At 34.1% G+C, this 16,845-nt stretch overlaps 1 protein-coding gene across 2 annotated transcripts in view; it reads left to right on the forward strand.

Moving 5' to 3' along the window:
* The window catches only part of Tbc1d15-17 (TBC1 domain family member 15/17), a 305,943-nt gene that overhangs the window by 118,938 nt on the left and 170,160 nt on the right, over positions 1–16,845 (forward strand). For both annotated transcript variants that reach the window (XM_090404708.1, XM_090404709.1), the window contains one exon: positions 13,458–13,552. In XM_090404708.1, the coding sequence (XP_090260834.1) occupies positions 13,458–13,552 (95 nt within the window). The remainder of the gene's footprint in view (positions 1–13,457; positions 13,553–16,845) is intronic.

The following is a 16,845-nucleotide window of genomic DNA, read 5'->3' on the forward strand; positions in this document are numbered from 1 at the left end:
TTAGCATTGTATCTGTGAGGATGTGGTTGAACTTGTCAGTAGTCTTAGTGAGGGAGTTTGTTATAATTGATGTTAGCTATAGTGAGAATGGACTGTATTATTACCTCTCTCTCTATGTGAATCCCACCTACAAACAGTTGTAAACTTATAGTATATTAATATTGCTACCAGGCTGGCTAAAGGTTAGATAATCCAAAAACCTTCTCGAGATATAACATTGCTTTTTCAAGCTACTTGGAAATTCAGATAAGCAGGGTATAGTACAGTGGGTAATAAAATTCATCTGCCACTTTAAAAACATTTGCAAACATCCTTCTCCACCATGGAATTTGAACCCACAGCCTGTTACCCATAGTCAACTAACCATAGAGGATATTATGATAGTACAACATGAAAAAGTTACATCATTACTAATTTCCTATTGACAGTTTTCCTCCAAATTAATCTGTTATCTGTCAAGAATGCAATATTATCAGATGTTATATTTTATCTTCTAAGGCACTGTTTACTGTATCAATCCACATAGATCTTGGTCTTCCTCTGGGTCTTTTTTACTGCTATTTTGGCAAAAAAAAAAACACCTGTTTTGCTAACCTTTCCTGTCCCCATTCTGTTTAAATGACCCTATCACCTGAGATTAGCTCTCCTAATGCAGTCCTGAATGCTAACAATGTCATGGTCTTTCCTAATATCCTCATTTTTAATATGATACTGCCAGTGATGCCATTTTTTTCACTCATCTAATCTTTCTCAGAACTCTAATATGTGTGTGTGTGTGTGTGTGTGTGTGTGTGTGTGTGTGTGTGTGGTCTCCAGTTTTTGTTTTATTTCTAATCCAGTACTCAGATCCATAAGTTAAGATTGGTTTGTGCACTGTCTCTAGTGTTTTGACTAATTTCTTTCTTATTCCATGTAAATGTATTCATTTGACTTACTACCTTACCAGCTTTGTTGATTCTATTGTTTATTTCCATATTTAGTTTAAAATTAGTTTGGACTGTCTCATATACTGCTAGTTTAGTGTTTTGACTAATTTCTCTCTTATTCCCTATGAATTTATTTAGTTGACTTCCTATCATACCATTTTTGCTGATTCTGTTGTTCATTTCCATATTTAGTTTGCCATCTTCAATAAAAATTGTACCTAAATCGCTGAAATGTTTTACTTGTTTCTATAGTTCCCATTCAGGATGCATTTGATATTTTCATGTCTTTTAATTGCTGATTTTCATACTAAATTTATTGCAGCAGTTGTTCAATTTAATTGCATTACTACTATTCTCATTTACAATCACTTTAGTCTTACCAGTCCCCCCCCTCCCTCCCTCCCCCTCTCTCTCTCTCTCCTGATCTTCTGCTTCACCTTCCTCTGCTCTCTTGCTCACATCTTGCAGAGGTAGTTGCTCCAACTCGCACCAAATCCATTCAAATGCAACATGTCACTTTTATACCTTTGCATCTTTCCTTCAAATGGATCTCACCAATTCATAAACTCCACTTCTTTCTCTTCACACAGCTCTGGCAACATACCATTTATGATTTATGCTATTTATCTCAACTCACCATTATCATACCTAGGCAAGACACTGACCACCCTTCCAACCACACTGTTATTTTTTACTCTCTTCAACAACATTCTGATATCCATTCTTACATGCTCTTTATGTCCAACCAAGTCATTTGTTCCAACAACTACTACCACCAGCTCATTATCCTGCTAATTCTTCCTTCTGGAAAACACACTTTATGGAATCTCTCATTTACCTCACCTCTAATAATGGAATCTCTATACATTGCTATTCTCAAGTCATTCATCACCTCTTTTTCTCTGCTTTCCTTCATCCTAACCTTTTATACTAGTCCATTCTTATCCACCAAACTTCTCATCTCACTTTGCATATTTTTCACTTCATTTCTCATTCTGATCAACTCATTTTTCAAGTCTTGCATCCTGGCAATTACACTGTCAGCCTATCATTCGTTTTGGAAATTTATTTTTCCACTTGGTTAGACTATAATAAATTTAGTTTAATCCTTTATCCAAGTGTAAGCAAACAAAGTTTGTGCCTGAAGTAGTTCAGGACTGAGGCAACTAGTAGCAAAGGTGGACCAAGCTCTCATCACTCCTTGTCTCAGTATCTCCCATAGCACATCTCCTTGCAGACATGTATAATGCTATGCATTAAGGGAAGGGCCACTACCCAGACCGGTTTCGATTTTTATTGAGTTCTCGTCAGTGGGAGGCAGACCCAGACCCGTTTTGTTTCCTCATTCCAACTTTCCTTCACTTCCATAGTGTCACTCTCTTTCGTTTCTTCAAGTATACTTTCTTTTGCTTTCGTAGTTCGGCTTGCTTCTGTTCCACAACAATATTATACAATCATTTGTTTCTGCAGTTGCTTCCATTCCATGATTCATATGGTCATTTGCTCCTTCTGTGATTCATATGGTCATTTACTCCTGCAGTTATGCACTCTTTCATTCCATCTGCCAGTTTTACATTTACCGATAACTTGTAGTCGTCCAACACAGTATCACACTACCGATGTATCCATACCCTTTCTTGTCTCCTGTTCAGTCTCTCCACAAATACACTCTCCACATTCTGCCACATATACATGTTGCATCTATGACAATGTACCATTCTTGAAAAGTCCAGGCCATTAATTACATTTGATTTTTGCAATGCATGATGAGACGATCTCATTTGTACTGCCATTTTGCCATGGTTCAAGTCTGTTTCAAAGACACAAATCTACACAGTCACTCAGTTATACTAAGCTATGAAAAATAAACAAAACTACATCAAAACTGAAATCCAAATCTTTGATCCAAATTCAAAACATTGTTTACATTCAGGAATATGTTAGCAGTCTCAGATGGTATGTCAACTTACACAGAATTAGAAAGGAATGCTTAACAAAACAGGTGTTTGATGTCAGGAAAAGACCCAAAGGAAAACCAAGATCTAGATGGATTGATTCAGTTAGAAGTGTCTTCAAAGACAAAATGTAACATCTAATAGTATTAAAGTTGGCAAACCCTAAGTATTATGCTCTGCTGATTGCATTTTTCTTGAATATTTTCTATTACCCTCCTCTGACATAAGAAATATCTTTCAATTTTATTTATACTGTATTTATTATTTTTTTGTTATGTAACTCCCACCTGTGATAAGTTATAAACCTATAGTAGATTAGTACTGTGTATGGGCTAAGGATTTTATTTTTCTGTTTTTATTAATTTTATATATTTTTTGCATAGTTCTGAAACCCTATTATGGAGACCAAACATGAAACTTTTGTAAGCAATTTCAGGTCTTCAGTAAGTGGGATAGTGGTCTCACACTGATGTACTGAACAATGAAGTTGATGTCCTGCCTAAAATGACTCTTTGTCATCTTTATGATCTCTTTATGTGATTCCTTTTACAGTACTCTTTTGTTCATTTCTATTATTTTTCAATAGTTTTCAGAATATTCTGCAATTTTCATGATATTTATCTTTTATGTAAGACAAGAAAACATAATGGATGGAGGTGATGTTGAGGAATAATGTACATGAGCTGTCATTAGGGAAGCATTACTTTTGGAATGCTTCTCATGTATATAAAAGTAGTGAAACAAAAGTTAAAGGAAGACTTTTTCTCTTTCTTTTTTTATGTAGCTCTAACTTACGAAAGGTTCTAAATCTATAGTATATTAGTTATATGCATAGATGACTAATGTACTACCCACATTAGTAATGTGGGTAGGTTTTTATTTATTTATTTATTTATTATTATTATGATTTATTTATTGTATTTTATTTTGTAGAATCTAGAAACTACTTTAGAGACCAAACATCCAATTTCTCAAACCACTGCAGTCCTCCAATAAACATTGCAGTGTTCTCATGCTGGGTTGTCTTTTATTTCAATCCAATGGAGCTGAGCCCAGGTTTCAGAGAGGGTCTTTCAGAACTTCAGATAAAATTTATTTGATAGCTGTTGAACTGCATGCACTTGTTGCAGCTTTGCATTGTCATGTTTCAAAAGTAATGCAATGGTTGTTCTTGTACAAGCCTGATAAATTCATTACTTCAACATCTTCATTGTCTTTACTAATAACATGAGAATAGAGTTTCACTCATATGCCACTGTGTACTAAATTGTAGTGGCAGGATGAAGGAACCAACAAGAATACATACTTGAAGGCTGCTCATACTCCAATCTCTGTGCTCATTCAGGCCTTATTTTCAGAATGCTGCTTGTAGCTTAACTTTCTTCTTTCAGAATGGACTTATGAAATACTTTATGATCTTTGTTGGATAGGTTTTGATAGCTATTAGTTGGAATTGTAGCTGACTGCAGTTAAGGAAATAACTACAACACATAGTATGCATCCAAACATGAATTCACTTGCTTAAACAAACTGCAATTTGCATTTGAAATAGCATTTGTTGCAGTTCTTTTGTGTTGCTTTAAAGACATATATCCTTCCATGTTCAAGAGCAGATTATCCTTCAATATGTCAGTTATTAAATTGCAGTGAAAATAACAGTTGTTTAAAGCAGTGCTGTGATCTCATCAGTGAGCAGACAGAATTCTTTTGTGTATTGTGGTTTCTGATAGAAAACCTAGTAACCAAAATTTTTTATCTGGCAATTGAAATCCGAGTAGTGCATGTGATACATATACTGAATACAAGTTGATTGTATTCAGTATATGTATGATACATATACTGAATACAGTCAACTTGTATTCAGTATATGTATTTAAATTGTTCAAGTTAAAACATAATAAGTAAAAGAATTTCATGGCTTATCGCAATACAACTGGTGAAAAAAAAAAAAAATTCATATTTTAAATCTGTTACTTCACCTTTTTGATATGCTATTGAAACTGTTTTACTAACTCATAATGAAGTTAATGCATTTATTATGGATGTACTGTTGTGAACATAATTTCTGTTTGGTTCGGACAAAGGCAGGGATGTAAGTCCTTTTCTCCTAATCATAAGATATAGTTCATGATGGAACTAAATTGACAAGCAAAATTTCTGAACATTATGGTTATAAGCACACTTACTCATCAACCAGTCATTAAATTTTTAATCATATGTGTATTTTATTTATATGCATATTATTATTAATTTTTAGGAAGATGACTTCCTAAATTATGTCTACAGCTCTCCAACCATTTCCCTTTTCAAACTCCATCAACCATCAAATTGATCACTGCACTGTGTTTAACCAATTCTGCCTTTAGGAATACTCTAAAGCAGTGCTTCCCAAACTTATCGATACCAAGGCCCCCTTTGGAAAAATTAAATTTCATGGCCCCCATTGAAAAAAAAATCGTAATATAGACATATATTATTATAATATTTATTGTATTTATATTCAATACAATTTATATTCAAGATTTTGCGTTTGTAATCTTTTTTGTGTTTCTTATCATTACCTTTGAAATGAAACTTATATGAATAAGCATATATTTACTAATATTCATTAATTGCTGAAATATGCAAGAAGCAAAATTTGTGAACCAACACCAATGTGTGATTTTTTCCATTAAAATATAAAAAAGAACAAAAAAGAAATAATAAATGATAAAAATTAAATACATTTCTTTTAAGATTAAAAAACTCTACTTAGTCTTAAAACATTTTAAATTTGTTTTCATTATTTCATGGCCCCCATCAACAAAACTTACGGCCCCCAAGGGGGCTGCGGCCCACAGTTTGGGAAGCACTGCTCTAGAGGTCACCTCTCATCTTGTTAACTCAGCAAATACAAATTTCTTGGATAAGTTTTATCACCCATGGAATTCCCTCTCTCCAGCCACTCCGAGCCTCCTGTCCTTTGGCATTACAAGATAATTGTAATTTCAATTACAATAACTTGTAATTACAAGACATAACTCCTTTCTCAGTCTGAGGCATGCAAATGCAAAGCACCCATCAACAAATCCAAATCTAATCTTGACAAGACCAAATACAGAAAACTGGCTGCCAGTACAATTATCATCATGCCTTCTTGTCCGTTGCAAAAGCCATCTGGCTTATCTTTACTTCTATCTCTCTCATCCAGATGGTACTGCTTTAACAATACTAAGGATAAAGCTCACCTCCTCTCATTGTTCTTTTCTTCCCATTCTGCTGATGAACAAGGTTAATTGCTTCTTGCCATGTTTGAAACAGTATAGCATGCCTCATTATCATCTTTCACCACAAGATGATATCACAAAAACTTAGTTATCAAAAAAAGTCTTCATTCTAATATATCTGGCAGGTTGTACTCTTGAAATAATACCATCCTACATTCTCTGTATATGAAATAACTTATATTAGTCATTTCATATGAAAAGAAAGCCTGTATTCATTCTATTCTAAGAAAGGAAAATAAGTCTGCAGTCAAACAATGGATAATTGCCCTCACCTCTGCTCTATCTAAAATAATGGAGATTATGAATGGTCACCTTTTTTTTACTATCTGTATGTTCATCAGAATGTGTTATATCCTGATGTCCATGCTATGACAGGCTTGGAAAAATCTGTGCTATTGCTCTGGCATTTCCAGAACATTTTAGTCTTGCATCAAGGCCTGCTCAGCAAATTGTCACATATCGATATACCTTCCACTCCTTTTATTGGATAGACTGTTTTTTGTTCTGGTTGATCACTGCACGTTATCGCAAATAGCTTTCTCCCTTTTGAGTTCTTTACTAGTGATTGAGTGCCTAAGGCTATGTTTTATTACACAGCCTTTCCCTCTCTCTTTTATGTAAATAACCTTCTCTCGTTGACCAGTAACACTATCCAATTTTTATCCATTCAATACTTGAGGATGTCATAGATCTTTCTTTTATTTTATTATTTTTTTTTTTTTTTAGCCAAATAAAAAATAAATTGAAGCTTAAAATTTTTGAAGTTTACCATATTCTGGTGTTTATCCATTGTTTTGCTGATCATGGCTATAAATTATTCAAAACCCTGAGTCTATTACAAATGCATCAAATCAATTATTGAAAAATACAGAAAAAGAAAACATTGGATAACATATGGAAATACTTGGTCTTATGGATGAAAGAAGAAAATATAAAATTGCTGTTAAAGAAGAAGAAGATGTGGCCAAATACAAATATCTTAAAAATCAAACTACAAGAAAATGTAGACAAGCCAAAAAAAGAATACTTGGAAGACCAATGTAATGACATAGATGAATTATTTAAAAAAGAAAATATAGAGAGAGCCTATAAAGAAATTAACAAATTGACTTTCAAATTTAATAAGAATAGCAAACACAATGCCTTCAAAGACGAAAATGGAAAATCACTCATACATTCTGAGGATATATTAATGGAATGGAAGAATTATCTTGAAAATCTCTATAATGGCGACGAACTAGATGTCATTATTAACATAGACAATTCCTATAGAACTACTACAAAGCCTAGGTGATGAGACAAAAAAAAACTTTATCAATTAATAGCTCAAATCTATGATACAAGAGAAATACCAAAAGAGTTCATGAAATCAACTATAATATCAATACCAAAAAATAATAATGCTAATAAATGCAGCCAATTTAGAACAATAGCTTTAATCCCACATGTTAGCAAAATTCTGCTAAAAATTATTCAGAATAGAATTTATTCAAAAATAGATTGTCTACTGGTTGAAGACCAATTTGGATTCAGAAAGAATAAAGGAACAAGAGAGGCAATGCTCTGTTTAAGAACAATAATAGAGAGAAGAATAGACCTTAGTAAAAATACTTACATTTGTAAGTATTTTTACAAATCTAACTAATAGATTTTCAAATCTAACTAATAGAATTGTCTAACTAATATCTATGCCGATATTAGTTAGACAATTTAGGAGTATTTGCTGGTTTACTTTATCAAATGCTTCCTTGATTTAGAGAAAGCGTTTGATAAAGTAAACCAGCAAATACTCCTAAATTGTCTAACTAATATTGGCATAGACTTGAGAGATAGGAAAATAATTTACCAAATTTATAAAAATCAAAATGGACTGATTAAAATCAATGATAAGGAGAAAATAATAAATATAGGGAGTGGAATAAGACAAGGATGTATACTTTCACCACTTTTATTTAATTTATATATTGAAAATGTCATTCAGGAAACTAAAGATAAAATAAATAGCAGCATAAAGATAAATGGTGAGCAAGTCATGTGTATGAGATTTGCTGATGACATGGCCTTTATAGCAAACAACAGAAGAACGTTAAAAACAATGCTAGAATTGCTAAATAATAACCTCGAAAAATATAAAATGAAAATCAGCACAGATAAGACTAAAATCCTTGTTACAGGCAAAACCCCAATCAATATAGAGCATATAGACATCAGCGGGAAACAAATAAAACAAGTAAAAAGCTTTAAATACTTAGGAAGCCTAATAACAGAAAATGGCAGAACAAGAGAAGACATAAAATCAAGAATAAACAATGCAAATGCCCAGTTCTCTAAGATGAAAAGCATTTTAACAGAAAACTTCAATCTACAATTGAAAAAAAAATTATAAAGACATTGATGTGAAGCATTGCACTGTACGGATGTGAAACCTGGATGCTAGGCAGAGAAGACATAAGAAGAAGATTGGAGGCTTTTGAAATGTGGTGCTAGCGGTGCATGAACAAAAAAAAAAAATCAAATGAACAAGTCCTGAGAGAGATAAGTGAAAGTCTATTTAGATCAATCAAAATTAGAAGGGATAGGTGGTATGGACATATACTTTGGCATGATGGACTTGTTAAAAGAATAACAGAAGGAAAAATAGAGGGGAAAAGAAGAAGAGGCAGACCAAGGAAAAGCTTTATTGAACAAGTCAAAGAAAGCATGGATTTGAGGAGTTACCAGGAGATTAAGAAGAAAGCCAATAACAGAGCAAATAGGAAATTGCTGCTAAGCTACCAGTTCCAAGACTGATGCAACTGATGATGATGATACAGTATACATTGGAACTTTCTTAAGTAATATCATTATGAGTAATAATAATTATTATTATTATTACGTGACACCTCCAGGGAGTCCAAGGACTCATCATGGGAGGGCACACTACTCTACTTTGCTAAATATATCTCATCCTCTCCACTACTACTTATCCAACTACGACACTACTATCATCAGAGCAATCTACCACCCATCATCACCAACAGCAGTATTTTTTGTCTATAAATTGCATGTGTTCTGAAAGCCATTTTGTCGGTACACGGGATGAAAAACCCGAGTTTCCGGGAGAAAAAACCCTGCTACCACCATATCAGATCGGCTAACTTACCTTCAACTGAAAAAGCCCATATATGGATTCCCCCTTATCACGACGAGAATTGAACACAGGTCTTTTCCAATCAAAGGGCGCAGTGTTCTGGTATTCTTCCAATTGCACTATGGCAGCATCCTATTAATCAACATATAAGCCTTACTACGAGAAATGAATAGGGGTTCCACAAAATTATTCATAGTGCTGTGCCATGGTCGGAAAAGTTATTTTTATTAAATAAAAAATATATTTTTTCCACTCTGCAGCTACTCACTGGCTAGCAAAATCCACTCATCACAGGTGAGTGGATGAGTATATTTGTCAAGTCCTGCTAATGATAGTACATCTATTTCTCCCATTTGAAAAGCCTCGCAACAGTGCACAAACATCTTAATCTTTAAGAACTTCTGTAATCAGCACCTTAAATAAGACACTCATGCCATTATTCATTGAGGAAAAGATAGCCTAATCACCAAAACCCATTTTAAGAGTACCATTTCTTCTCATAAAAAACAGAATCTTGCTTTCCCCTTATCTTTGATAATACACAAATCACCAGATAGGATCAGATCTCTCTTCTTGGACTGACATATACATATAGCCTTAACTGGCATAAACACATCACATCAATATATTCTTCATTCTCTGAAATATTTATTGCCCTTTTCCACTCAGAACCCTACTTTTTATCTGTCCAGCTACTCACTCTGCATAAATCTCAGATTTTCTCAACCTTAGAACCCTGTTCTAATGTTTGAGGTGATGCACCAAACACCTCAAGAAATTTTTTTTATGCTGTTTCTTCAACTTCTCTCTTACACAGATAATCTTATTTCAGCATTCTGTCCTTTCTACAAGTACATATTGTGAGATTCCACTGAACATGTACTTTCCACAAAGGCTATTCCACTGAACATGTGCTTTCCACAAAGCTAGCTATAATACAAACAGCAGCTTTCTAACATCCTTTTACAGTCTAACTGTAAATCCACTGAATCTGGCTTACTCCTTCCTTTGTCACAGCCTTTCTAACAATGTGCTACAGGTTCTACAATTTCTTGTATATGTAGGATTGATACATTCGATTTTTCTTTGCATGTTAGGCTGGTGACCTTTCTTCTCACAGAAGTAACTTGGCTTCTTTAAACCTAATTTATACTCTGTAGAAGCACTTCGGCCACAAAAGTTAGAATTGTCAAAGCAGTGGTATTTCTAATAGTGACATATGGATGTGAAAACTGGAATATTAAGAAGAAAGACAGAATTTTATGAAAGTGAATTATGGGTATGGAGGAGACTATTAAGAATCACATGGATTGCAAGAATGACCAATAAGAAGGTTGTAGAGAGTATAAAGACATAATGTTCCTTGGAGGCAATGATCGCTAAACAGAAGTTGATGTACTTTGGGCATATTATGAGAGCTAATGAATCATTGGAAGAGGCAGTTATGTTGGGGAAGATTGAGGGAATGAAAAGAAGAGGAAGACTCTGCAAAATAATTGGTGGACAACATAAAAAACTTACAACTGCTGAAAGAAAGGAGAACATGCTGAGTGGGATGGAGAGCCTTTGTTCACAAGATCACCAAGAATCAAAAATGACTGGATGGCACATAACAGGCACTTCACACTGTATTATGGCTGTAGGTTGCATGTGTTTCTTCTGGCTGGTTTGCTTGTTTTGGAGGATGAAAAACTCAGTTTCCAGGAGGTCCATCTAACTCCTACCTGATTTACCTTCCTGATCTTGGGTATGTGGTCCGATGTTATTTTTTCCAGATAAATCTCAACTACCCTCACGCACAGTGCATGGCGGTAGTCAAGTCCTTCCTTTGCAGATTTTTATACCCTTGCACTGCTTCAAGTTTTTTTCTAAGCTTGCCATAATCACCTGTCTTGTAGTTCCACTTATACCCTTTTTAAAATATCCCACTTTTCTCTTGTCAAGACTGCACGATCACTTTCCCTGATTAGAGGCAATGTAGCCACCTTAGTTATGGGCAGGTCTTCTGATTGTGTAACCATATCCAACACCCTTGTATCCCAAGTCCCCTTCATCATGCCACTTTAAGTAATTATCTCTCACTTAGTTTATAAATTTCATTTCCTTCCTGCCATGTGATCCTCCTTCCAGTCTGTCTCCAATGTTGAAGTCTTCCATACTAATTATCGACCAGCAATCAATCTGCTGAAGCATGTCTTCCACACCATCCCCAGTGCGACCTGGCCTATAGCATCAACCAGTTTTAGGTTTTGTCCTATTGGCCTCAATCTCACACCAGATTGCCTCAAAAGAACTACCATATCCCCAACTGGCTCCTATTCTTGTTGGCTGTAATTCATCTGCTATCATTAGCAGTAACCCTACCCCTGCCCTGTCTACACTATCCTCCATGAAAATATTAAACCATTCACATTCTATCCCTGTAACTATGTCATCTGCTTTTAGCCAAGTCTCACTAATGCTTATAACTTTTGACTAGACTGCACTAACCAATGCCAAAAACTCCTCGTAGAAACAATTGGTAGAAATTATTCAGTAAGAATGCAATTAGGCATACATATCAGTACTTGAGTTGGAAAAGCATCAAAAACCTGAAATGTTAAAGGTAGCTAGAATAAATATGGGACCATAAATCCCCAAGTATGGAGGTATAAAAGTTTTACAGCGATTGCACTGAATAATTCAGAAGGTTGAATTCTTATTCAGTGGAGTAGAGCTCCCCTGAATATATAAAAAAGTAAATACTGTAAAACTGTCAATGTTCTAGGTAAGATTTATGTAAGTATACTTGAAAAGAGACTAAGAAAAATTGTAGAAGGGAAACTTGAAGAAAGGAAGCTGAGTTCATTTCAAATAGGTAATTGTCAGATCATCTTTTTACTTTAATACAAATAGTTGAGAAATCATGGGAACACAACAAGGATCTCTATTTAAATTTTGTACTTTTGGAAAACCAGGCAAAAGGTATCAATGCTTTTCATAATACTATAATTTATATTTATATATACATTAAATATTTATAATTTATATTTATATATAACTTATAATTGGTGGAGAAAAGGGAGGAAGTATTTTATCCTCTCAGTCAACCTGACCAGTGTTGGCTAGTCCATAATTTTTCTGATGAAAAAATACTGCACTCTTTCTTTTGAAAACCTTGCACTACAAAAAATCATCCCTAACTTTCAGAATATCAACTTCTACAACTCTAAGTTATCAGTTCTGATGAAAATTAGAGCATTGAAGAATGGCATTATTGAAAATGGAGATAGAAAACAATTTGCAATTGTTACCAATGTAAATCAGTTCAAACAGCAGCAGTTGTTTTAGGAAACTTAAAGGCGTGGAGGATGGGGTTATCAAAAAGTATGCTGTGATTTTATAAATAATTTTTCTTTGTTTTGTTCATAGGATCATAGTTTCACTGAACTGTTTCACAAAACTCAGTGCTTTTTAAAGAAGACAGCTAGATAACAAGTATCCCAATATTGCACAACTTTCTGTATTTAGTCATGCATATGTTTTTAGATTTTTATGCTTTTGAATTTTTTAGATTTTTTAAAATTCATTAACTTCAGTTATTGCAATTTTACATAACTTATATTATAAAAATATACTTTGAGGTTAGTAAGCATAGTTGTTTGTTTCATCTTAAGTGTAAACTTTAAATCTTTAGTAAACTTGCTAGTCTGGTTGGCCTAGTAGTTGGTGTATTCTTTGACTAATGGCTGTGGATTTGAATCACAACATGGATATCTATGATTCTTTTTAGGTGGGAAGTGAATTTCATTATCGAGTGCTTGCCTTATTGGAGGCCTGAAGTCGCTTGAAAAGAATTCCATGTTTTGTCTCTAGAGTGAGCCTTTCTGATTATGTTAAAAAAAAAAAAAAAAAAAAAAAAAAAAAAAAAAAAACATGAGAAATTAAAATTAAATTCAAATAGAAAAATCCCAGTCTATTCACATTACTAATGTATTGTAAGTTTACTTTCTTTCATGAGTGGAAGTCACATTAAAAAAAAAAAAACTACATTCACATTTATTACAGCTACTGAAAAAACTAGAAAAGGGATATCTTGTGAAATTAGAATGTTGTAATTGTAAATGTTGTAATTGTGTGTGTTCAGTATCAACATTCAGCAGATTTGTTTAATTGATTAATTGATTTGTTATCATTTCAGGGAAGAGTATTATAGGATGAAGTTGCAGTGGAAGACAATTACATCAAAACAAGAATCAAGATTCACCGCATTGAGGGAACATCGTAATCTAATTGGTAAATCCTTTTAAGAATATTTAAAATATAATAATAGCATTTGAAAACTTAAGTGTTATAATTAATTGCTAACTGTTTTTATATGAATGCTCTGCAAGATTATTATTTAATTCATAAAAAATGGACACTAAAAGTAAACTAAAAAAAAACTAAAAGTGATCGGATTATTATCATATATTCATATGATTACCACTGACCACAGGCAAGACAAGTGGCAAGTGAATTTTCAGCCTCATTCTAATTGTATTCAAAATGTATTCTCCCATTTTTTTCGCATAATTCACACATTTCTTTTTTGTTTTAAAACATCTCATTCATTATCAAATTATTTCATAATACAGCAATCTGTCGATTAGTGCGTCATTATTTTTCTATACCTAAATTCGATTAGTGCGCCTATATACATTTTTTATGGCTAACTTATTTTAAAAAATCACCCACCAGGATGAAATAATTTGGTTACCAATTTAAAGCATCTTACACGGTTATTTTTCTAATAGCATACTACACTATGTTCCAAATTTACCGCCAAAATTTGTCATCATCATCAAATTCCTGACATGTACCCTCAAGGGGTGTATAGGATATGATAGTACTACATGAAAAATTTACATCATTACTAATTTCCTATCTACAATTTTCCTCCAAATCAGTCTGTTACCTGTCAAGACTCCAACGTTATCAGATCTTATATTTCTATCGTCTAAGGCACTTTGTACCGCATCAATCTACCTATATCTTGGTCTTCCTCTGGGTCATTTTCCTGCCAACCTGGAAGAGAACACTTGTTTTGCTAATCTTTCTTCGCCCATTCTGTTTAAATGACCATACCACCTGAGATTAGCTCTGCTAATGCATTCCTGGATGCTGACAATGTCAAGTTCTTTCCTAATATACTCGTTTTTAATATGATATTGCCATTGATGCCATCTGTTCATTCCTGTAATCTTTCTCAGAATTCTCATATATGCGGTCTCTAGTCTTTGGTCAAGTGTTTTATTTCTGACCCAGCTCTCAGATCCATAAGTTAAAACTGGTTTGAACACTGTCTTGTATACAGCTAATTTAGTGTTCTGACTAATTTCTCTCTTATTCCCAGGGCCAGCCATCTCGGGGGTGTGCAGTGGGTGCAATGCACCCGGGCCCCACGCTTGAGTGGGCACAGTCGGTACACATTTGTGGAAAGGTATTATATTTCGAATGAGTTTTTTTTTGTTTTTCTGTGCCAAAATCATTTGCAGGTAAGAGGTTTTACAATACGTTTATTTCGAATCCTTTAATTTTTACCTTTTGAAAAATATTTTAGGGCCCCAAAATGTTTCTTGCACCCGGGCCCCTTTATAGAGAAGGCCGGTCCTGCTTATTCCATATGAATTTATTCAATTGACTTCCTACCCTACCAGCTTTGTTGATTCTGTTGTCTATTTCCATATTTAATTTACCATCTTCACTAAAATTCTTGCCTAAGTAGCTGAAATGTTTTACTTGTTCCACAGGTTTTCCATTCACAACATAGCTGATATTTTCAACAATTCTATCTATTTTCATTGTCTTTGTCTTTTTATTGCTGGCCTTCATACCATATGTATTACAACAGTTATTCAATTTAGTAAGGGAATCTTGCAAACTTGTAGCAGATTTATTTAGAAGTATAACATCATCCGCATAAAGCAAAGAGCATACATTAACATCTCCAATTCTGATATCATGTTTAATACCACTTTTCTTAATAATGTGATCCATAAAGATAATGCATAACAGAAGGGATAACGTACATCCTTGTCTCACACCAGATTTAATATCAAACCATCTTCCTGTACTTCAATTCTAACTGCTGACTTGCAACTCAAATAAAGACTAAGTATTGCTTGATATAATGCCCCATTGACACCATATAACTGTAGCGTATTGAATAGCTTCTCTCTTGGCACCTTGTCATATGCCTTTTTCAGATCGACAAAACTTAAATACAGATCTTTGTTATATTCCCATGCTTTCTCAACTATTTGTCGTAAAGTGAAGATCTGATCTTGACTGCCTCTATTTGGCCTGAATTCAGCTTGTTCTTCACCAAGCTTTTCTTCCACAATTCTTCTCAACCTTTTCTCAAGTATACTAGCATAAATCTTGCCAGGAATACACAGTAGGGAAATACCTCTGTAATTCTCACATTCAGTTTTCTTTCCCTTTTTATATATGGGTACTATGAGAGCTCTACTCCAATCATCGGGAATTTGTCCCTCTGTCCACGCCTTTTGAACTATGCAGTGCAGCTACTGTAAGACTTTTATACCACCATACTTCAGCATTTCTGTTCGAATATCATCTACTCCTGCTGCCTTTCCACATTTCAAGCCTTTGATGGCTTTTTCTACTTCGAGTATGGATACGTATTCCTGACTGTATGCCTGTTGAGTGTTTTTTATCACTGCTTGTTTCGTTTAGTAATTTTTTGAAGTAATTACTCCATGCTAAAAGAATATCTTTTTCTCCTGTTTTCATGTCACCTTTATCATCTCTAACTCCTTTTACAGCACTCATTCCTCCATTTCTGAGCTTCTTCAACAACCTCCAGAATATCTCACCACCTTCTTGATATTTACTTTCTATGTTCTTGCCAAAGTCCTCCCATGACTTTTGTTTAGCTAGTTTTACAAGTGTTTAGCTTTCTTACATTTGTCTCTGTGTTCTCTAAGAGCACAAGCTGACTTATTTGCAAGGAAATTTTGATATGTGTTCTTCTTTTCCTTCACTGCCTCTTTAACTTCCTGTGTCCACCATGGAGTTCTGATTTTTCTATCCTTTCAGACAACCTCACCACATGCCTCTCTGACTGAATCAATCAGGGTTTTCTTCAAGACTTGCCACTTAATCTCCACGGTTTGGTTCCTGTTCTCAAACTCTTTCATTTTTTCTTCAATAATCTTTGTGTATTTTAGTCTACAGTTCACATCTGAGAGCTGCTCAACTTTTATTCACTTTAAAACTTTCTTACATGTTATTCTTTTCAATACGAAATTCAATTTTAACCTGCTCAAGACTAAATAGTGATCACTTCCAATTTCAAATCCTCTGTACACTCTGGTGTCCTGCTCCAGGGAGAAAACATCACTATCAGCAATAACATAGTCAATAAGACTTTTCTTATTCCTTGCCTCTTCTCTCCATGTGAATTTGTGCACATTTTTATGTTGGAACATGGTGTTAGTAATAACTTGTCCATGTCCTGAGCAGAAATCCAACAGGTATTTGCTATTATTATTAGCTTTGCTCTTTTCTCCAAATTTTCCCAA

Source organism: Typopeltis vanoorti, chromosome 15, assembly GCF_054136105.1.
Source record: "Typopeltis vanoorti isolate ZY-2024b chromosome 15, IOZ_Tvanoo_1.0, whole genome shotgun sequence".
Lineage (NCBI taxonomy): Eukaryota > Metazoa > Arthropoda > Arachnida > Uropygi > Thelyphonidae > Typopeltis > Typopeltis vanoorti.